Below are 22,967 nucleotides of genomic sequence, written 5' to 3'. Positions count from 1 at the left end.
TATATTTTTCTTAAAGTGCTGACTAGAAATTAAGATGCATACACATATGCATTTTATATAGATGTATACCTGTGTAATCTAGATCTATATCTCTGTATATACCTGTCTTTTGAAAATAAAATAATGGTTTTAATAGAAGAAAAATATTATTTTATTTTACATATACAGATAAAACACGAATTTTATAGCTCAAATTACCTTTGTTGAAAGAGTGAAGGAAATTATTTTTATTATTTTATAATAATATGCTGTGAAGAGATTAGATATTTTTATGCTGGCTTATTGACATCCTCTTTAACCTAATGATATGTATATCCAAAGATAATTATAGTAATTTATATCTTTAAGTCAGTTTCCAGCATCGATTCTCATCGAATCTCTTTGAAATAGGTCACTGCTATCATAAACTAAAGGAAGAGATTTTATTGTTTTCTCAAGTCAGAAAGTGTGTTTGCATGAAGTCGGTTTGAATTTTTTTAAGTTAAAAGCCAAATGTTACTAATTTTGTGTTGTTATGGCCCAAAGAGGGAGTTTAAAATAGATAACACACACCGATTACAGATGTAAGCAATCAGTTTTGGCAGGGTTTTATTTGTTTCTTTTTCCTTTTTTATTTTATGAAAAAGTAGATCTGTGTTTACATCCAAATTTACTTATCATCCAAAGAGTACTCTCTTATTAAAATAAAAGGTGTTCATAAAATGAATCCTCTATTATAATATTTATATTAGCCCTCTATTTCTTCATTCAATTGTGACATTTCCATTAGGTTTCCTGCATTTTAGTCAAAAGGATAGAAATATAAACTTTGCAACTGCATTTGAGGCTGTGTGTAATCTTCACATCTTAAGACAGTTCCAGGGCTTTTGAAGAAGCAGTGACTGTGGTTTCTTGCAGTGTCTCTTTACTGACAAACGCATTCTGATTGCAGGGCATTCAGCTGTGTGACCAGCAAACTAAGCTTGCTCATTTGCTGCATCGTCTTTTTCCGTTTGTATGTGGGCTTTAGATGCCATCATTTCTGTGAAGGCAGGAGCTGCTTCTAATTCGCCTAATGTTTAAAGCATCAAACAATCCTAATTGGCTATTAAGTCATCGTTTACCAAAGAATACATAACGATATGGAGTCAGATTTTAGCGTAAAAGAAATTGCAGTAAGTTCCTCCTGATCATGCTCCTTTGTGTTTAGGCAACTAAATTATTTATGATTATGTGCGCATATGTTTCTAATAGGTATTTAGGAATGAAGACTCTGCAAACACTTTCAATTATTCAAGTTACTACTACTAATAAGTGCAAATACTCAAAATCTATGTGTTAGCCATAAGCAGCTTGCTTTTATCTTGCTTTGTCATCATAATAAATAGGAATTGTGATGATCTTCATTATACAAATGAGTAACATTGGTCCCAGAGCATTTAAGTAACTCTTGAGAAAGAAAATAATCCAGGCAATTTGACTAGGCCCCACACTCTTAACTAAATACCACAAACATTCTTTTACTGTGAGAGGTAAAGTAAGAAACTCACAAAGCCTAGAGATTTTTATCATTTGTGGGATAAAAGCAACTTTCACTTTTCATATATTTTTAGTCTATTCAGAGATAATACCTTCACTGAACTACTTTAATGGATTCTCATTTGTAGACTAAGAGAATGTTAGAAACAGAAGGGAGCATAGAAATCCAGCTATCTCATTTTTAAAACAAGGAAACTGAGGTCCAAAAAAGTTAAATTTGGTTTAGAGACAGAATAAATACCAGAATTCAACTTTTCTCATATAACTATCCTATATAATAAAAGCCTAATATGCCAATCAACCAAACAGCGGAATGACCAGTCGCTATGATCTGCACTGACTACCAGGGGGAAGATGCTCAACACAGGAGCTGCCCCCAGCTGGCAGGCCCCAACTGGTGGTGGTGGTGGGGGGCAGGGCTGGTGAGTGGGTGGCACCAGGCCAGTCAAGGCAGGGGCCCCCCGATCGCCCCGCCAGTCACCCCCACAGAGGGAGGTGACTGGCAGTGGTGGGGGGGTGCCTGGGCTGGCAAGTGGGCAGTGCCAAGTCAGCCAAGGTGGGTGCCAGTTGGGGCCCCCTCAGTTGCCCCACAGATCAGCCCTGATAGCCAGCCAGGCCTAGGGACCCTACTTGTGCACGAAATTCGTGCACCGGGCCTCTAGTACTTTTATATTTATGTTCAAGACCTTTTGTACTTACATAACCAGAACTATATATTCTAGAATTTGGAAAAATAGATTAGAAGTCATCTAATGGAGCTATTTCATTTTACAGTTGAGAAAATATTGTCATAGAGAGGTGAAATAGTATCCCTTGGATTTCACAACTACTCTGGGACAAAGCTGGAACTAGGCAGTACAGTATGGTAGTTAAGATTCTGACTCTGGAATTAGACTAGCTGGGTTCAATGTACCATTAACTGGCTGTGTGAGACCTTGGATCTAGCTTCCCTCCCCCACCTTTATTCACTGTAAAAAGTAATAGAGCAAGAATATAATGAAAATAAAAGGTATCTAAGACATGCAAAGCACTTGTAACAGTTCTTAACTTAGACAAGTCTTAGCTATTATTATCTCCTGCTTTCTAACTCATTTCCCTTTTACATCACATCATAATAGTTTATTTTCCTATGATTTTCAAGTTCAATCTTAAGTTAGTAAATGCAAGAGTGGGCAAAAGTAGGTTTACAATTGTGTTTGAGTATAGCAAGTAGTCTACAAGAATGTGTAAATGATGAAGGCTGGCAGTTGGAGCACATATGAGATTATATGTAAGTGTACTTTGCCATTGTGACATTCCTTTGAGTTAATAAAGCTATTGTAATATTCATAACCTGAATGTCCTTTTCCATATGAACAACTGTAAGCCTACTTTGCCCACTCCTGTATTCAGTGCTGGGATTTCCATTCAAGATATCACAGTACCTCTTACTTCATGCAGCCTTTCTTTTCCAATAACTTAGCAATGAGAGCTAACACAAAAGAGAAAAAGCCTACCATCAGAGATGAGCTAAAAAACAAAAACATTTCTATAGGCTGGAAATGACTGGAATAGAAAGTGGTAAGGCTGGTTGTATTCAGATATATCCCAGGTGGAAGTGCCATCCAAGTACTAAGCAGGTTAGATATAAGTAAATTCTCATTGGACATGACATTTGGAAGTTGTAAAACATAAGCTGAGGCTATAGATAAAATCTATAAACTACTAGAGAGAATCAACAAAGCACCAAAGAGGAAAATCAAACTGATCCTAATAGATTTCAGATGACAACTATGAAGGATCTTCAAAGTGCTGAGGGAGAATTGTCAAACTAATTATTTATTTATTTATTATTAAAGACTGAGGGCAAAATAGACAAATGTTCATATGGACAAAGCTAAAAGAACTTATTGTCCAAAGACTTTCATAAAAGAAAAAAGTACACATGGGGGAATGGTATGAGTTTAAAAAATAAGTAGCTGATAAAACTGATAAAATATTTTGTTGAATTTATATATTTGGCATAACAGTCATAATAGGATATTGTGTTTAAACAGAAGCCAAAATTAATATGGTAAATAACAATAACAAAATGGTGGAGAGTTTTTTCAAAAAGTACTTTGAGTTTTTTCTTGAAAAAGTAATTTTCTTCTATTGGGGAAGAGTAGGAGAAAATAGAATGAAGGAAAGATGGAGATAATCACAGGCACATTGATGGCAAAAAATAATGATGTTTGTCATGTGAACTAGGAGTTGATGCGGCATCACTGAAATAATCTAAATTTAACTTCTTTTGGCATAAATAAAGAGTAATTTTGGTAGTTTATGGACCTTGCATAAGACATTCATTTTAGTTTTCTTCTGTACCTACTTTATTACCTGGAAATTCTTCATTAGAATTTATCTTTTAGCTCTTTATTCATTTCAGTGCAGCTTTCTGTCCATTTTGGACTAAAATTAATTTGGTAACACTACCATTTTTCTATTTCCTTTTTGCCTAATTTTCAACTTTATTTTAATCTCGAATTGCACTCAGTTTTTTTAAAAAATATATATATTTTATTGATTTTTTACAGAGAGGAAGGGAGAGGGATAGAGAGTTAGAAACATTGATGAGAGAGAAACAGTGATCAGCTGCCTCCTGCACGTTCCCTAATGGGTATGTGCCCGCAACCAAGGTACATGCCCTTGACTGGAATCGAACCTGGATCCACCTGGGACCCTTGAGTCCCCAGGCCGATGCTCTATCCACCGAGCCAAACCGGTTAGGGCTGTACTCAATTTTACATAAAGTTGGGGGAAGGTGTGTAGGTCTCCTTCCCATTAATGCCCCCCCCCATCCTTTTTCCTACTCTGAATATTGCATATTATCTTTTTTGTTTATATTTTTAGTATTATAAATTTGGAAGTAGTCATTTTGTGTGTGTGCTACCATCATAATATCATCCAGATAATTAATCTCTGTATGTAAAAGCCTAAGCAACCATATGACTGGTCGACTGGTCGCCATGACGTGCACTGACCACCAGGGGGCAGATGCTCAATGCAGGAGCTGCCCCCTGGTGGTCGGTGCGCTCCCACAGCAGGAGCCCCACTCAGCGAGCTTACGGAGTGGCAGCAGGCACAGCAGGGCCAGGATGAGCAGGAGCAGTGCAGCGCTTGGCCTGGTCTCAGGCTCCTCCCCAGCTGCCTGCTGCTTCACGCACTGCTACATCCCCCAAGGGGTCCCGGACTGCGAGGGGGCACAGGCCAGGTTGAGGGACCCCACCAGTGCATGAATCTAGTTAGTCTATAATTATCTAGGGTAGCACTATCTAATAAACCTGAGCTCTATAAGGTAGGTACTAGCCACATGTCACTACTAAACTCTTGACAAAGGATTAATACTGCTAAAAAAAAATAAAATGATAGTTTCAATTTTTTTCAATTTTAATTGATTTAAGTTTTAAATAGCCACAGGTGAATGATAGTTTGTAATGTATCCAGGGAAAGCAAATGTCTATACTACTTTTACATTTTTCTAAATCACCAGTGATTTCAAAATTTTTTCTCATCTTGAGTTTAATGGAAACGGAAAGGACTCTAACTTGTGGTGAAGCTAGTTGTCACTTTTACCATTTTTTTTATTGAATATTAAATATTTCTATTTTGCTTTAGTGCCAGCATAAAGATTACTACCATAATATTAATGTAATTCAAATCTAAGGAAAGAAATACAATAGAATTATAATGGACAATTATAACAATAAATACTAAGTTTTAAGATACGTAATGCTAAAATTTGCCATCAGATATGAATTCATTGCTAGTGCATGGCTTATTATTGTAATAATTAATTGTTTAATTGTAATTTACTTGGCTGGGAAATAATGCCAAAAATTAGTTAAATAAAAATTATGATAAAGCTTGTTAAAATCTGGTAATATCAAGTTATTGTTTCTTCATTAGTCAAAAAATGTTTTGTATTTTGTACTAACATTTTTAATTGACAATGTTTAGCATTATTTTTATTAATAAATACTTTTGAAGTTCTAGATCTTCAATTTTATATATAAACTAAACATACAACTATCTGGAACATCTAGAGCTCTTTGAAGTAATCTGTGGTTTGACAGATGATGGAAATGCTGCCTTTTATAACTATAAATATCTTTTTTTCTTATATTGTTGGCATCAACCAAACCTATCATTTTACATATTTTAATACAAATGATCTAGATGCATAATATTCTTTTTAAAAAATATATGTTTTTTATTGATTTCAGAGGGAGGTAGGGAGAGGAGAGAGAGATATATACATTAATGATGAGAGTAATATCATCAATTAGCTGCCTCCCGAAAGCCCCCTACTGGGTATTGATTGAGCCTGAAACCTAGGCATGTGCCTGACCTCCTGGTTCATGAGTCCATGCTCAACCACTGAACAACACCAGCTGGGTGGATATTGTTTACTTTTTCAAACAGCATACCATTGAAAATTAAATTCTGTTCTTAAAGAAGTTTAGACTAATAAGTGTACTACACATGTATTATTATAAATGTATTTCTATTGATTTCAGAGAGAAAGGGAAAGGGAGAAACATCAATGATGAGAGAGAATCATTGATCAGCTACCTCCCACGTGCTCCCCACTGGGGTTCTAGCCCAAAACCCGGGCATGTGCCCTGAGCGGGAACCGAACAGTGACCTCCTGGTTCATAGGTCTATGCTCAGCTACTGAGCCACACTGGCTAGGCTACACTTGTATTATTGATGAAAAAGGAGGTAAAAAAGATAAAATATGCTCTAGAAAATGATTACATTTTCTTTCCATTTATTACATCTTCAATGAAGTACAAAGAATAGTTTTTTGATCAATTGGAAAACTATGTTTGAAACCTCCTGCAGTCATAAATGGCAAAATTACAATAAAAACCCTAATATGTACAATAACATATGTGTATTCTTTTCATTCCTCAAATTTCCTATGATATACAACAACAATATACTTTTAACTTAATCTAAATTTTAAATCATGTATCAATTGTCAGTCTCAAAAGTGTGTGTGATACAACTTGAAGCAGCACAAAAACAATGGAACTACATTTTCATTCAGTCTTTTCTGCTTTCACAATTTGTCATGATTACCTGTGTTTTCCTCTCAATTATGTTTTCTTACATTTTACTTTTATTTAGGATTAAGTATTTGAGAGTTTTTGTTGTTGTTATTGTTTATTTATGTCTTGGTTTTCTTCTTCCAACAGAATACAATGTCTTCTAAAAGGATTTTAAAGGAAATGAGAGTGGTCTTGTAGTGATGAGTCTGTTTGCTCAGACCTGAATAATTCTGTCTGCCTCCTCTCCCAGGTTGGCCTGGGGTTTGGTCCTCACCACTTCTTCACTCGAGGCAACAGCTTCCCACAGTCAGACACCAGGGCTCCTGCCCTGACCTTCCATCCACCTGCCACGCTACTGCCGATGGAGTCTTCCTAAAGCAAAAATCTCCCTGTGCCATTCTCCTGTTTAAAATCATTAATTGGCTTTAATTAGCTTCTCACTTCCTTCATGATGAAATCTAAGTTTCTTATACTGCTCTACAAGCCCATTCATGATGAGGCCCAGGTCTGACTAGTGGCTAAGTAGTTGGAAAATATGCCACGAGGCAACTACTGAAACATTATTTTTTTAAAATATATTTTTATTGATTTCAGAGAGGAAGGGAGAAGGTGAAGGAGAGGGAGAAACATCAATGGTGAGAGAGAATCATTGATCTGTTGCTTCCTGCATGCCCCCTACTGGGGATCCAACCCAAAACTCAGGCATGTGTCCTGGTCAGGAATGGAACAATGACATTCTGGTTCATAGGTGGATGCTCAACCGCTGAGCCACACCAGCCAGACTCAAACATTATTTTTGGCAGTGCCTTGTACCATTATATGAAGTCCTGTAACTATGACAAGTTATTGAGCCAAACCAAACCAAACCCAAAATTTTGCAAAGCTATTGTGATGACAGTCTTCTTATAGAAACATTAAGTAACAGATTGTTTTCGTTGCATTTATTGTCACTTGCACACCCACACATGTACATGCACTCAGATACAAGTAAAAAATATTGACATAATGGTTTGAGGAGGAATTGTGTATATAGTGTTAACTAAGAAAAATTATCATCCTGGCCAATGTAGGAATTTTGCTGCTGCTTCAGAAAGTCATGATCTAATTGCATTATTCCATTTGGTGGCCACTAGCTACTGTGGCTGTTGAGCGTCTGAAATGTCCACATTGAGACTCTTGAGGCCAAACTGCACCTTTAGGGTCATGATTATTTATAAAAGTTAAGGAGGATATTAAAGTTGAGCTCATGAGAGTTTGATCATTCTGTTTTTAATTGCTCATCTTCTATTAAAGCTCTTGCAATTTATGTAACCCTCTCTTCTCTTCAGATCTCTCTTCAGCAACTTTAGTCAACAAGTCATGGACGTCCTCTCTCCTCTTGACTGTTACCATCCTTAAGTGATTTTTAATATCTGGAGGATAAATTTCTCTATCAATACACTTATTTTATCCAGTCTTTCAATGTTAGATTCTCTCTGTTACCATAAACATGATCCTCTCTCAGAACAGACACATTGTAAAGATCTCAAAGTTTGACATTCCCCTTTTACAACTACATCCTCTTTTTTTCTGATCCTACAGTGCCTTTGCTTTTACTGATTTTTTAAAATTTCTTCTGTGACCCCATTATTTTTCCTGATAATTTTCTCCATCATGGCTATTCCTACCTTGTTTCCCCATTTCTCTTGCCTTGTTTAGATTCACAAACATTGATTTGCCATCCCTTCTTTTTTGTACTACACTCAACCTGTGCTGTGTTGACTTAGCCTCTTAGGTTACTGATTGAGTTTATGAAAGCCAAGAAGCTGCTCTTTAGTTCTTTCACTTTTATGTAATACATTTAAAATTCCCCAAAATAACCAAGACTTTTCTTTCTTCAAGCCACTGTTCCTTTGTCAATTTCCATGCTCTTACAAAACAACATGCCTCCTCTTTTACTCAATAGAATGAGTCAAGCTGACATAAACTTTGCCAACTCCCCACCTCTGTACTTCGTCTTTTGAACCTTCTAGAAATGTTTCAGTATTTAAAATTCCCAGGTATTTTGATTGGTATTGAGGGATAAAGATGACTGCTCCTAAGGGGCTCAGAGTGCACTGTGGGAAATAGATAAGAAACAAATAATTATAGAATGAAATGTGTGTTTATAGCAGAGACAGGATATGCATGTTGTTAGAAAGTAAAGATGAGAATATTTGAATCTCCATGAATCTTCATGAGATGATATAAGTTTAGGGAATGGCAATAAATCTTCTGTGGCAGTATTACATTGGGTAGGCAGGTTTTCATTTATTTGATTGTTCTTTTACTTTGATGATATAAATTAACTCTTCATGCACACAGTCCTTGTCTTGACACGTCATGGGCATTGAGAATAGAAGAAAAATAGTCATTCTCTCAATGAACCAGCAATAGTGTCAAATTAATTCTATATTTCTATTTCATCCTTTTTATTTTGTGGCATGGTGCTCCCTGCCAAAGATTCTTCATTTCTCAGTCATCATGTATTCCTTTCCATAAGAGCCTTTTTAAACTTTGAAGGCCATAATGGTGTTTACTTTTTACTATCTTCCCTATATATACGTCCTTGAAACAGGGGAAATATGTGCTTGAAATCAGAGTACTCGTTACCAAAGGAACTCATAAAAAGAAGCACATGCATCATATTTATGAGCATAGTTGTTGTCTTAGTTGATACTTGAGAGTGTATTTTGTGTATAGACCTAAGGTGAACATAGCAATCAAACTTGGAGCTAAAATTAACAGGGATAATGTCAAGGGGGAAAGGGGTTTTCATCTTTAAGCATTAGATGAAGATGACAGATACGTGATAGAGATCAGCTTGATTGCTCTTTTCAAAGCTGAGAAGCTGTAGCTGTGAATTGTACTTTTGAAATACCTCTCTCCAATGCCATGATGTGTATTAAGTTACATTTGGGTCAAAACAAATCATGTCTCTCACCATTTTGCAGTATGATATACCGGTAATATGGCTGCTTTCCTCAGAGAAAATTACTATGGTTAGATTGTACAATGTTTAAAAGAATGTAGATGAAGTTATTTAGATTTATTTTCAAGGAATAACTTGAATTCACTCTCCCTCTTATATTTAGGTTTAAAACATTATTTGTGGCTGGAGAACGATGTGATGTTGAGACTCTGGAATGGTCCAAAAAGGTCTTCAGAGTACCCGTCTTAGACCATTGGTGGCAAACTGGTGAGCATTTTCTAAATATGTACATAAATATTGCAGAAATGCTCAAAAAAACACTGCAAGAATTGGAGGAAGTTCTAAATTCCGACCATCAGGCACAAACTCAGCATTCAGATGGTTCTGGTTTCAGCAGAAATAAGCAATTGTTTGATTATTCTATTGCTAAAAATGTCTTCAATAAATTACATTGATGCCACCATTCTCTTGGTCCCTAGGTGTAAAGCTCCGAACACCTGTTTTGCTTCTCCTTCTCTTTGTTTTCCGTATCCAGTAAATCACTAACTCTCAGATTTTTCTTTGAAGTGTCTGTTGCATTCATTCTACCTTCAATACTCCATTGTCTTTGAGCTGTGGAAACCTCATTATCATCTGACTGGATTTAAATTACTCTCATCACTCATCTCTGTTCTCTCTGCTTTCCTATACACCCTGCACACTGCTCTAAGAGGTTTTTTCTCTGTGTGTGTTTTTTACAAGCACTGTTTCTCTCGTAGGATTTCCTGTGGTTGTCTGGCTCTCTTCTTGTGCTCTATAAAACTAAATATTTCTGCTTAGCATTCAAGGCAGAAAAATGTATTTTTCTTTAACACACACACACATATTATATATAATTATTTATTAACTTATTTGATTTATTCCCGATTTTCCTTTCCCTAAGTGACCCTTGGAAAACAAACTGTCATATTAAATAGATAGAATATAAGCTTTGGTACAAATAAAAAAAAACCCACACACCTTTCTGCTGCTTCGTTTGAGGAGTAATTGTGTACATTTGTGAAAGTCAGTAGATTATTTGGAATCTGTTCTGCTCCTCACTGAGTGTAGGGATTTTGTTGGGTTTCGCTCTGAGCTACTGAGAGTAACTATGAGCTATGAGAATCTTGTAGCTTTCATATGTACCTATTTCAGTTCAGTTCTACTTAACCAGTACAACAGATCACCGCTTTTATACTAGTGTTTTCAGAATCTCCATCTTCTGAGCAACTAGGGAAGAATATCAAATTTGGATTAAACATTAATAAAGTTTCTTTGCAAAAATTACATCTGATTTTAAAAGTGTTTATAATCTAAAGATCAAGTGAGTGACTAAAACTTAATTTCAGTGTTTGTCATTTTAGAACTCTGATTCTGATAAACTGTAGCTTTATATTATCTTCTTGGATATTTCTCTTAGGGAAAAAAAGGTGTGTTTTCTATATCTTTTGCAATATCTAATGTAAAATAAATAATCAGAGCAGAAAAGATGTCCCTTAAATAAAGCGAAAATCAGAGCTTCTATTCCTTTTTGCTAACTAAAAGAGGAACTTCTTATCTAAATTTAGATTTGTAACTATTTAGGAAATAAAAAACAACAACATTGAATTTGGATAAAGAGCAATGCTATGTGTATAAATACATAAAAACAAGTAAAGAGTTATTGCCTCTCTAAGGAAGAGTATTTATCAAATTGATGCATCACCTACTTACCAGGAGAGTTTAACAGACATTGAAGCTGAAAGAGAAGAATATCCTGTCACCTTTGAGATGGCTGCCCTTTGGTCTAATGGCAGTGTTGTTCCCAACACTGAAGTGACTTTACACAAATGCTTACAAAGAGGTTTTTTGTTTTTATTTTTTCCTCCTTAAAGTTGACTGCGCCAAAGCTTGCTGAAAGAAAGCGACACATTAATAAATATAACTATAATTATTTTACTTTTTATTGATAGATTTGTGTACAACAGCCTGTGCAGATATAGATAGTTAGGGCATTCAGGCATACAGAAAAGCTCACTGAAGCCTGAGAAACAAGCATATGAGGTCCCTGGTGGGTACTGAGTTTCATGTGAATTCCAAATTTTTCTTTAATGTATTGTTCAGAGAGAATTAATAGCCACATTATGTCAGTGTGCTGTCACTTTAATCATATTTGAATGGCTGCTCATTACTGTGAAAAACAGAGTGGATTTCTGCTAATAATGACTGATTCTTTCCACTCCCCTTCCAGTCAACTGCACAGCATTTGATATTGTGTCCAATTAAAGCACACAAATATATACATATGGACAGGTAGGTAGGTAGCTTACTAACTAACTAGGCAATTTTGTACTTTATAAAAGAAATTCCCCTGAGGTGATATAGATGTCAGCTACTAACAAAATGTAGTTAGAATCTTATCTCATTTGCATTGAAAAAAAAATTATTTTCAAAGTTGTATGTTGTGGAAAATAATTGTGGAGTGACACTGAAATTTACCTTTGGCAACCACTCACATTTACTAAGGTGATATCAAATTGATCTTAAGGTGACTTTAATTTAATGTTAAACCACCAAAGGTAAAAGACAAATACTTTGTGGATTACACTTAACTCTTAGGAAAAGGAAAGATAAATTCAATATTTCTAGCATATTCATGAATTTCTTAATGTTTTAAATGTCAAATAGATGGTAGAACACTTCTGTAAGAGGCATGCCAGTAAAAATTGAATAACAGGTGAGGGAATGTTAAGCTTTTCCCAAAGGAATGTTTTTCTTTATTTCAAATTCCAGGTTTTTCACAAGGTCTCTATCTTGTTATTGACTTATAAATTGATTTTTTAATATAATTGCATACTTTTATGAGCCTTCCATATGATGTATAATTTATGAATTTGCTCTCTGATTACATTAATATGTGTGTACACATGAGCTGTTTAGAAACTTGGATGTGTAATTGGAATTAGTAAAGGATATGTTAAGTAACTAAAATGTATGAATAAAAATTGATTGGTTTCTGTGACTTGGTTTATAAGAAGGCACACACAGTCAATCCACTTTATTACCATGTAGGTTTTGTTACACGTGAAATTTGTATTAGCAACAACACATTTCCAGTGACTAACATCCCCTTTTGGCCCATTAATACCAACTTTGTTATCTGATTTGAATAATATCTAAGATTCTAAATTGAGAACTAATCATGGAAAATTCAAGAGCAGATCAATTTTTCATAGGAGCGTTTAAATAAAGAATTGTCTCAGTTCAACACTACTGAAGCATTAAGCCCTTGTTTTGGATTCTAATGATGTAGGCATTCCATGCTCTCATGAAGGAAATTGGTCTTGCTACGTGTAGAAAGGTGAGTTGTAGCTATATGATAAATGAATCTGGATAAAAGATGAATTGTTGTCACTCACCTAGATGTTTAATCTTCACAGTAACTTATAGATAAGGTGATTGAAAGCATCTGGATTATTGAAAAGACTTTTCATTTTGTTTTTTTACATAAAGATAGAGAAACAGGGATGCTATAATCATAATTTAAAAAGGGAAAATTAAGAGAACAGATAATTGTTTCATCAAGATATGGCAGTTCATATGCCAAAAACTAAACGGACAGAATGTCATTATCCTCAGGTGTGCACTGTACTGTTATAGATCATTTTTAGTACTAAGAGCAGCTTTTCCACAAATCAGACAGAAAGCACAGGTTTAGAAGAAAAAACTGTCAGTTCAGTGCACAGTGTCCTTCAAAAGGATCTTTTTTTCTTATTCAAGATGACTATAAAGGAATTGTTTTTCTTATGAGTGAATGACCAAATACAAAAAAAGAATTAAATTTCAGAGACTGACCACAAAAACCCAAAACAAATTAGAATTTATTCCTTTTCGAGGTTTAATTTTTCTTCCTCCCCTCCCTTCCCCTCTCTTCCCCTCCCCTCCCCTCCCCTCCCCTCCCCACTCCCTTCTTTTCTTTCCAGTTTATTACACAACATGATACTGGTTTAGAAATGATTGTAACAAAACAGTTTGACATCTCACTTTAAAAAAATATATATGTTTTTATTGATTTTTAGAAAGAGAGAAGTGAAGAGGGAGAGAGATAGAAATATCAATGAGAGAGAAACATCATCCTGCACAACCCAGCCCATAACCCGGCCATGTGCCCTGACCGGGAATAGAACTGGTGACCTCGTGGTTCATGGGTCAGTGCTTAACCATTGCGCAACACCGTCTGAGATGACTTCCCACTTTTTAATGCTATTTAATCCTAGTTAGAAACACTTTATTCCTTCACTTGCAATCAGTTAATCAAAGGCAACAGCTACAAAGTTAGAATATTCAAGTTCCATAATGGTGTTTATAAGGGACAACTTGGTAAATGGTTTAGAATAAAAGAACCCATGCTGGGGGTTAATGGGAAATGAGAACACATTTGTAATACCTTAACCAATAAAGAAATTAAAAAAAAAGAATCCATAATTCCTTCTACTTGCTGGCAAGACATATCTGTGTGTTCCCATGAGAAGATATAGAGCTTATGTTGAAAGTGTTTCAAGTATCCTTAGGCCCAGGAACTTGAGCAGCACTGGGTGATTTTGTGGCTGGTTTATTTGTTTTGTTTCTGTCACTTCAGTGGAGGACCAATGGAGGACTAAACTTTTTCACAGAATTTTTAAAACCCCATGGAGGGATTTCAATGGGAAAACACAGTCACCTAATGGATTGAGACATTGGTGACGATTGAAGTTATTGATCTGACTTTATCTGCCTTGAGCCTTCTTTGCTGAGTTCCTACATCTTGCAGTAATCACAGTATTTCTCTCCCTGTTTGATTGACCTGCTGCAGTTTTAATTGCAATTGCTAGTTCTGAAGTAACTATATTCTATATATAGTCTAAATCCTCCTCCTTTGAGGAGGAATCTGATAATTCTGCATTTTATTAAAGTGGACCCAAAGGCACAAGCAAATTCAATCATGCCAGTTTTAAATCAAAATCGTTGATCCTCAAAGCACACACATCCTAATACTGTGTTATTAAAATGTGTCAAGGTTACTGGATGTGATAATCCTTATTTTTGCAGTTTGGTAAGACATATTTCCTGAGAAAGGACAACTAGGACAATAGTTGTGAACTCAAAAATTGGTTAGGCTGGCTCAATTTAGTCCTCATACTTTGGTTTATCTGGAAAGATCCATTAGCACATGATATTTTAAAAAGACAGTAATACATTTTATTTACAAGAATCAAAATACAAAATGGAATACGTCACTAGAGTTTAATGGTAATTATCCTGGGTAGAGATTTTTAGAGGAGATGGTACAGGCTCAAATATAGCAGTGTCTCATTCTTCCTAAGTAGACTAATTGTGAATACAGACAGGATTTGAACATTTTATAGGTAGAGTATCAAAGTTTAAGCCACTTTTTTTTTCTGAATCATCCTTTTCCTTTGTTACCCTTGCGTTCTCTAACATTCCACTTTTGTGCATCAGACTTGATGTACTTATTGCAGAAAGGTTTCAATCTGTCAGTCTGTAGTTCTAAGTTCAGCTGATAATAGGCAATTTTCTCCGTGTCTGGAATTCAACACCGGAAGCTTTCTGACACTTGTTATTTCTTCCTTTTAAAAAACATTTTACAACTATGTGCTAGCTATGAGTGCCTTTCTTCTAATGAATACATACTTAGCTTGTGCCCCTGCAAAATCCTGTATATTTTCCTGCAAAATTCCTTCCTAGGGTGAACACATAAGAGGCTCTCTATGACTGACAATGAGGAAAACATCTTCTTGGTGACTTTACCTTGAAGACTCAATCTTGAATGATTTAAAACCTTTACTCTGTGGTTGGGGAACCAGTAATCACTAGCTAATGCTCCTCTGGCAGCAGATCTTGGAGTAAAATACTTCTTGTTCAATGAAATGCTGTCTTCCTAGGTTTTACTTTTCAACTCTTTGTCATTCCTTGTTTCTGGGTTTTACTTAATTTCTGAGTCCATCAAATTTGGGCTATGGTGAAAAGTTTTCATCAAAGTACATTTTTGGATTATCAAAGATTTTCAAATGGGTTGAAGCAGACTCTGAAATGCACACTGTGGACATCAAAGGGCTGGGTTGGCCTGAACTGGCGATGCCATTGCCCCATGGACTGGGTTGTTCAGTACACACCTCATGCTGCTTTCTAATAGTACAATGCAGTCTTTGGTAATAGGAATGAATCACTGCTGCATTTTTCCTTTTCTCGATGTAATGGTCAAAAATAAATGTATATCATTTTCATTCATGGAAAAGAAAATCTATATAATCTAGCATGAGGAGTTGTGATTGAGAGAAAACCAGTTATATCGACACAATGCTATCTCAGCAATGTTCAGCTAGTGATGCTGATGGTATCCATCTGGTGAGAGAAAAAAAAAGACTTGATGTTATCTTTGTTGCCTGGCAACCACATTCTTTTTTTCATTTAAAGCAGTCTTCCTTACTTCAAAGTAGGTAATTTTTACTGATAATTTGTGAAGCAGGGGCTTAGAGGTAAACTACGTGAATTTGGTTTGTAGAGGGAATAATCTTTTGCCAAATGTAAGGTGGGCTTGGTGAGACTTTCTCTTTTGAAGGTGAATCACTGTTTACAAATAGTTAAACCATCTGAAAATAATGCCCCAAGTCAAATCGCGGTCATTGAATCAGACATTTTCATCTTCATAGCATTAAACATAGAAATAACTTCAAGTCAGGTATTTTTCAAATGTGATTACTATACATGAAGCAGTTAGAATAGGTAGAATTGCTTTTAAGAAACCCTATTTGTGTTCATTATTATATCAGACACGATACTAAACACTGGGAAATCGATGAATAATACAAAGTTGGTTTGGTCTTTGAAATACCATCTATTCTAAATCTGCCCTTGGCAAGAATCACACTTAATCTGATCTAGAAAAGTGAAATACGTTCTGTGTTTGTACATCTTTATAAAAAAAAACACCTGCGTTTTTAAACCCTTCCTAGACAAACCTTTCTACTGTCTGCAAATTTGCATATAAACTCCTGCACTGGGGGGTCTATCGGCCCCACAATATAGCTCCTGATTCTTCTTTTGCTGTTAGTTCTTATTTGGAAAACAGCACATGATTCTTCTTGGAAAAGTGAAAAGGTAGTGAAAAGTGATGCGAAATCCTAATAGCACCGTGTTTAAATCCTGGTTCGGTCACTTGGTCTGTAGCTACAGGCAAGTCCGTGGTCCGCTCAGGCTATTCACAGGGGCCTGTAGAAAGCTTGACCTGAAGTGAAATATATACAAACAGTGCAACGGAGTTGCTGGTGCACAGTAACCCTCAATAAATATGTTTCTTTTACCTTCCTCTCTATAAATAACCCTTCATGAATGTAAAGGCCGTTTTAGCACCCTGGCCTGTCCATAATCCAGACTCAAGAAAACTTGGAACCTAAGAGTTCAATTTATAGATGAGGAAAGTAATCACAGATCCATTTCCCAAAGTCGACCAGCCAGTTACGATTAGAACCGGAACTCTCATTGTTCTGTGTTGCCCAGACTTCTCTCTCCATATGTCTTACCTTACACCTTCATTAGTTCTGTATTCTTATCTAATTCAACTGCAGGTTATTTATGAGTTTCTCCACAGTCGGAGGCAGCGGGCTGGTGAGAGTGTGGGATAAGACCAATGTCTCACAGTTTGAATTAATGAGCCGCTTCCAGTAGGAAAAGGTAGGCTGCTTTGAATGAAGTATTTTAAACTATAATCCTACCATCTCCTGAACACAAAGATCAAATTGATTTTCTTTCACGGGTACGTCTCATTTTTCTGCTTTCTTTCCGATACCACCATCCAAGTTATTTATGGCTCACTGTATAGATTCCGAGGTGGAGAGAATGGTTTCTTTACACACTGCTTCTCTGCCCATCACGATGCTTGTGATTAATATGCCTCCGTGGTACTAGGTTGCTGAATTAATTTATTTCCAGGACGTCAGTTCTCTGCATGGGCCACCAGCTTCCCAATCCGCATTGCTTAAGCGTAGTGTTTCTAGAACCGCAGTGGAGGCAGGACGGCAGGGTTCCGGACGAGCAGAGCTGGACGTGCAAACCTGCCACGGTGTTCTACTTAACTCTCACTCACACCTACTCTTCTTTCTGTGCTAACCTTTATTTGTAAACCAAATCCTGGGGCTGACTTCCCCTACCCCCAACCATCACCGAGAGCTTTCGATGCTGAGTGTGCCTCACATTTAGTCTCATCTTCCAGGACATCAGAGCAGCAACATCTAACTGATTTTCTGCCCTGGGTTGGGATTGTTGGTGTAGTGCTCCACTTTGCTACTGAAGAGATTTTTGTAAAATGCAATTCTGAGCAAATCGCTTCTGCTAAATTCCCCTGTGTCTCCCAGCGTTCCTGGTTCCTGGACTTATATCCAGATTCCTTAACATTGCACGGTAAACACGTCAGGATCTGCCTCTGCTCCTCTATCTCGCTTGTTTCTTATTATCGCTTGTCCACCCACTACCCCCAAGCTTTTCTCTGTTGAACAACTTGCAGGCATTCCCTACTTTGTCTAACTTCTCCACCTTTGAACATGCTGCTATTTCTGTTTACCACATCTTTTCACCCTGGACACTCCCTTTCCCCCAAAAAATGCTTTTCACTGAGTGGAATGTAGTTAATAATTATGTATTGAGGGACTGACTTTTAATGATCATTCTTGGAATAAGAAAAGATTGCATCAGAAGTATAGCTGTTAACACACAATATTTGTCTTTTCCCCTGAGTCCTCTGTTTCTTCTGTTCATTAGGGGATTGCATTCTGTGATTTGCTTTCTTTCTTTTTTTTTTCAAGTATTCTGATCTCAATGATGGGAACTGGAGCCTAAAATCATGTAAAAATGAGTATTTACTTGTCAGCAAACAGTTCCTGAGGATGAAATGTCCAGGACTGGACTGTGTTTGGTCCTGCTGACACAATGATTTTCAAGCACACAGAAAATATCTGATTCCAACTGTAACAGGCTAGGAGAATGTTTCCATATAATTATGTGCACAATTCTTTTTGAGAATTCCACTCATTCTCTTTTGAAAGATTTTGTAGCATTTTTAGGGGTGAGCATTCTAAGAGTTTATTACTTTGCAAAAAAAGAAAAATTCAAAACCTGGTGGCTTAAAACAACCACCATATATCATGGCTTTGTGTATCAGGGTTAGGGGCAGAGATTAACCAGGGAGTTTGTGCTCAGGGCTGTTGGTTGAGACAACTTAGGTCAGTGATGGCGAACCTACGGCACGCGCGTCAGAGGTGACACACGGACTCATTTTTTTTGGTTGATTTTTCTTTGTTAAATGGCATTTAAATAGATAAAATAAATATAAAAAATATGTCTTTGTTTTACTATGTTTGCAAATATCAGAACATTTCTATATGTGACATGGCACCAGAGTTAAGTTAGAGTTTTTCAAAATGCTGACACGCCGAGCTCAAAAGGTTCGCCATCACTGACTTAGAGGTAGTTAGTGTTGAATGGGCTGGGCTGGTGGGTCCCCGATCACTTCATTCTTCTGCCCGGGAATGGCTGGAGATTGTTGATAGAAACACTTGCCCGTGGCAATTTTTTAAAACGTATATTTTTATTGATTTCAGAGAGGAAGGGAGAGGGAGAGAGAGATGGAAACATCAATAATGAGAGAATCATTGATTGGCTGCCTCCTGCACGCCTCACACTGGGGACTGAGCCCACAACCCAGGCATGTGCCCTGACTGGGAATAGAACCCCGACCTCCTGGTTCATAGGTTGAACCAGGCTGCCAGTGGCATTTTTGTCTTGGAGAATTTAGAGTAGGCGGCCATCTTACATGCTGCTCAGAGGTTCCAGAAACAGTGTTCTAAAAGTCTGAAGGCCTGTGCCTAGAAACAAGGTATAATTTCCATTTCTTTTCTATCTGTCAAAGCCTTCAAAGGGTGACCCAAATTAAAAAAGAGAGGACATGGGTCTTGTGTGTTAGGAGGGGTATCAAACAAATTGCAGCCTTTTTTACCCCCACTGTGGACAAATTCCAATCTTATGGATGGGACCTTTTGAACTCTTCAACATAACATCCCTTTTGTGCACCATTCAGAAGTAACTTCTGTTAAAATGTTAATGTGTCTTGCCCAGATGTTTATTTTTGCTCAGTGTATATTACAGGCATTTTTTAAAAAAGATTATATTGGGTATTCTGTTTCACAAATTTTCTAAACAACATTTTGTGAGAATTATTTCCGATCAGATATATCTTAGTGTGTTTGAATGGCTTTGCATTACTACTTGATATAGACCATTCCATATTTTTGGATAATCTTTTAAACTTTAATATAAATAATATGTGATGAATGCCCTTGTTGCTGAATATTTGTGAACTCCTACAAATATTTCCTTGTATATATCTCTTACCTAGAACAACTGGGTTAAAGGGTATGTGCATTTTTAAGTATTGTTTAAATTGACAAGTTGCCACTCAGAAATGTTGTATTCATCTGTATACACACTAACACTTATATAACAAAAGTGATCATCTTGCCCTAGCCGGTTTGGCTCAGTAGATAGAGCGTAGGCCTGCTGACTGAAGGGTCCTGGGTTCGATTCCAGTCAAGGGCAGGTACCTAGATTGCAGGCGTCATCCCTGGCCCTGGTCAGGGCGAGTGCAGAAGGCAACCAACTGATGTTCTCTTTCTCTGTCTCTTCCCCTCCCTTCGACTCTCTCTAAAAATCAATGGAAACATATCCTCGGGTGAGGATTAACAACAACAACAAAAGTTATCATCTTTGGTTTGTATGGGCTGTTTCCCATATACCATGCAACTAGGCCTTAGCAGTGAATTCTTCTGTGAATTGGTTCCCGATGTTGAGGAAGCCACAGGAATCTCTACCATTAACCAGCTAGTCTCATATAGCTTATGTCTGTCCATGTCCTTCTTCCCATGCATCTCTCCAAATCCCCAAATAAAATAAACTTGTTAATAAAACCTAAATGATGTGCAAATGTGTAAGTAAATCTTATTTACATTGTTGTGATTCATTAGCATCTTTGTTCAAACGCCCTCATTAGCTTGCAGCATTACCCAGACTTAAAGCTTAAAGCCTTACAAGGACTTTGAAGTAGTTGTTTTTGTTTTGAACATATTTGTATTGATTTCAGAGAGGAAGGGAGAGGGAGGGAGAAAAACATCAAAGATGAAAGAGAATCATTGATCCGTTGCCTCCTGCACACCCCTTACTGAGGACTGAGCCTGCAAGCCGGGCATGTGCCCTGACTAAGAATTGAACTGTGACCTCCTGGTTCAACCACTGAGCCACGCTGGCCAGGCTGAAGTCATCTTTATGATCTGTCTTCTCATTACCTCTTTGAGCTTCTTTTTCATTAATACTTTACTCATTTATTCTGCCTCAATCACACTGGCTGCCTTACTGCTTCTCCAACCTTCTAGGAATAAACCTATCTCAGGACCTTTGCACTTCTGGTTCTTTCCACTTGGATTCTTTGACCCTAGATATGTAAATGACACAAGTCCTGATTGTTCTTTTGGTCTTTACTCAAATGTCACCTTCTCAGGGAGGTTTTTCCTGGCTGCCCAATCTAAACTTGCAGTATCTCTCCATTACGTCTCATCCCCTGCCTATGCTTTCTTCATATTCTGAATGTGTATCACTCTTTAACAGGCCTTATGTTTCACTTTTATAGGTGTTTCTTTTTTGTCTTCCCAACTAGAATATAAGCTCCATGAGACTAGGGATTATGACCCCTGCTTTTGTTTATTGATGTATCCCCAGTTCTAAGGACAGAACCTAACCTATAATAGTTGCTCAATAAATATTTGCTATTAAGTGATATATACCACCATTGCTTCCATTTGCGGATGTGAGAGACTGGGTTCACTCTCTGTCACAAGGATTTTTGTTCCTCTGACACACAATGTGGGTGATTTCTCTTCCCTTCTAATTCTCTTCAGAGAACCCCATGAGGTACCTTGTCTATTTCATTCTTCTCCTTCTCTGAAAGAACTCTGCAAACCAGGGTAAATTTTCTTGGTAGGCCTCAGTATGTTTTTGCATGTATACACACATATGTAAACACACAAAAATTAGCATGGTACACAGCATAGTTTCTCTTTGAAAATATAATGTATGTTACTTCTCTTTCCTTCCTTTAGAGCAGGGATGGGGAACCTTTTTTCTGCCAAGGGCCAATTGGATATTTATAACATCATTTATGAGCCATGTAAAATTATCAATTTAAAAATTAGCCTGCTATATTTGGTCAAATATTTAATTAGCTCAACCCTAAAATGATTTCTTGGGCCTTATATGGCCCACTGGCTGGACGTTCCCCACCCCTGCTTTAGAGTGACAAGTGTTAAGGAGAATTCATTTAGGTAACAACTCACTAATGCAGTAGAGTGAGGCAGTAAAGACACATACAAAAAAGGGAAGTGTCTGTATTAGCTTCTAATGCAGTATGAATATAAATGTGCCAAGGTAACTTATCCTTCACATTCTTCACTTCCCTGCCATCTTCTTCCTGGTTGTCTCTTACCTAAAGAAATTGTGCTGTTGAATTGCTAAGCATCGTGTGTTTCTAAAATTAGGGGTCTTTGAAAAGATTTCTCCAAAGGTAGTACTGTGTTCACTTCTTCAAAGAAAATGATCTGTATTGTTTAATGTAGCTGTTTCTCTGTCACAATGTCACGCCTGGATTTCCTGTCTCCCTGGATAACTGCTCGCCTATTCATTGTAGCCTGGATGGTGCGAAGCAGAGGTTTTTAGAGCATCTTTAAAATGGGGTTGGAGGAGGCCCTTGGAGTTTGGTTAAGGGCTGCAGCAGCCTGGGGGCTTTCCCTAACCACAGCCTATTCTGCACGTGTACCAGCCTGAGAGCCGGGTGGTTATGAAGCCTGTGCCCACACGTGTGCGTGCTGGCCCTACAGGCCGTTTAGTTTTGGGGCCTCAGGAAAGTGAGAGATATAACGTTTCTGTAGCAATCATTATGGTCTTTCTAATCCCACTTTTGTCCTAAGAATGACTCCTTATTACGCTTAGAGTCCTAGGAACTGGCACTTTGTCCAATTGCATCCTTTTCATGTAACTACCATCCGTGTGTTTTTTCTTTCTTTCTCATCCCCTAAATGACTATCACAATAAGGTCAATGAGGTACTCAAATTGCTAATGTTCAAGGTATAAAGTAATATCGTATAGTTTAAGTAACTGACTGGATAATCCTTTTCACTGCCTTTAAAATTCATTGAAGATAATCATTTAAAGATATGCTTTTCATAGTCATCTTACAACTATGAACTATAACAAAACAGCTGAAGGTTAAAAGGTTATAAATATGTAATCACTATACAAAGATGCTTAAAAATCTCAGGAAGTATGTGTA

The 22,967-nt window shown here is 36.9% G+C and overlaps 1 protein-coding gene across 1 annotated transcript in view; it reads left to right on the top strand.

The window, feature by feature from the left end:
- The window catches only part of ACSS3 (acyl-CoA synthetase short chain family member 3), a 151,329-nt gene that overhangs the window by 88,349 nt on the left and 40,013 nt on the right, over nucleotides 1-22,967 (top strand). Inside the window, exon 9 of the mRNA XM_081084176.1 lies at nucleotides 9,707-9,810. Coding sequence (XP_080940302.1) covers nucleotides 9,707-9,810 — 104 coding nt within the window. The remainder of the gene's footprint in view (nucleotides 1-9,706; nucleotides 9,811-22,967) is intronic.

This window comes from Myotis nattereri (assembly GCF_964212035.1).
Source record: "Myotis nattereri genome assembly, chromosome: 2".
NCBI lineage: Eukaryota > Metazoa > Chordata > Mammalia > Chiroptera > Vespertilionidae > Myotis > Myotis nattereri.
The sequence above is the reverse complement of the archived record's forward strand: the minus strand, read 5'-3'. Positions and strand labels throughout refer to the sequence as shown.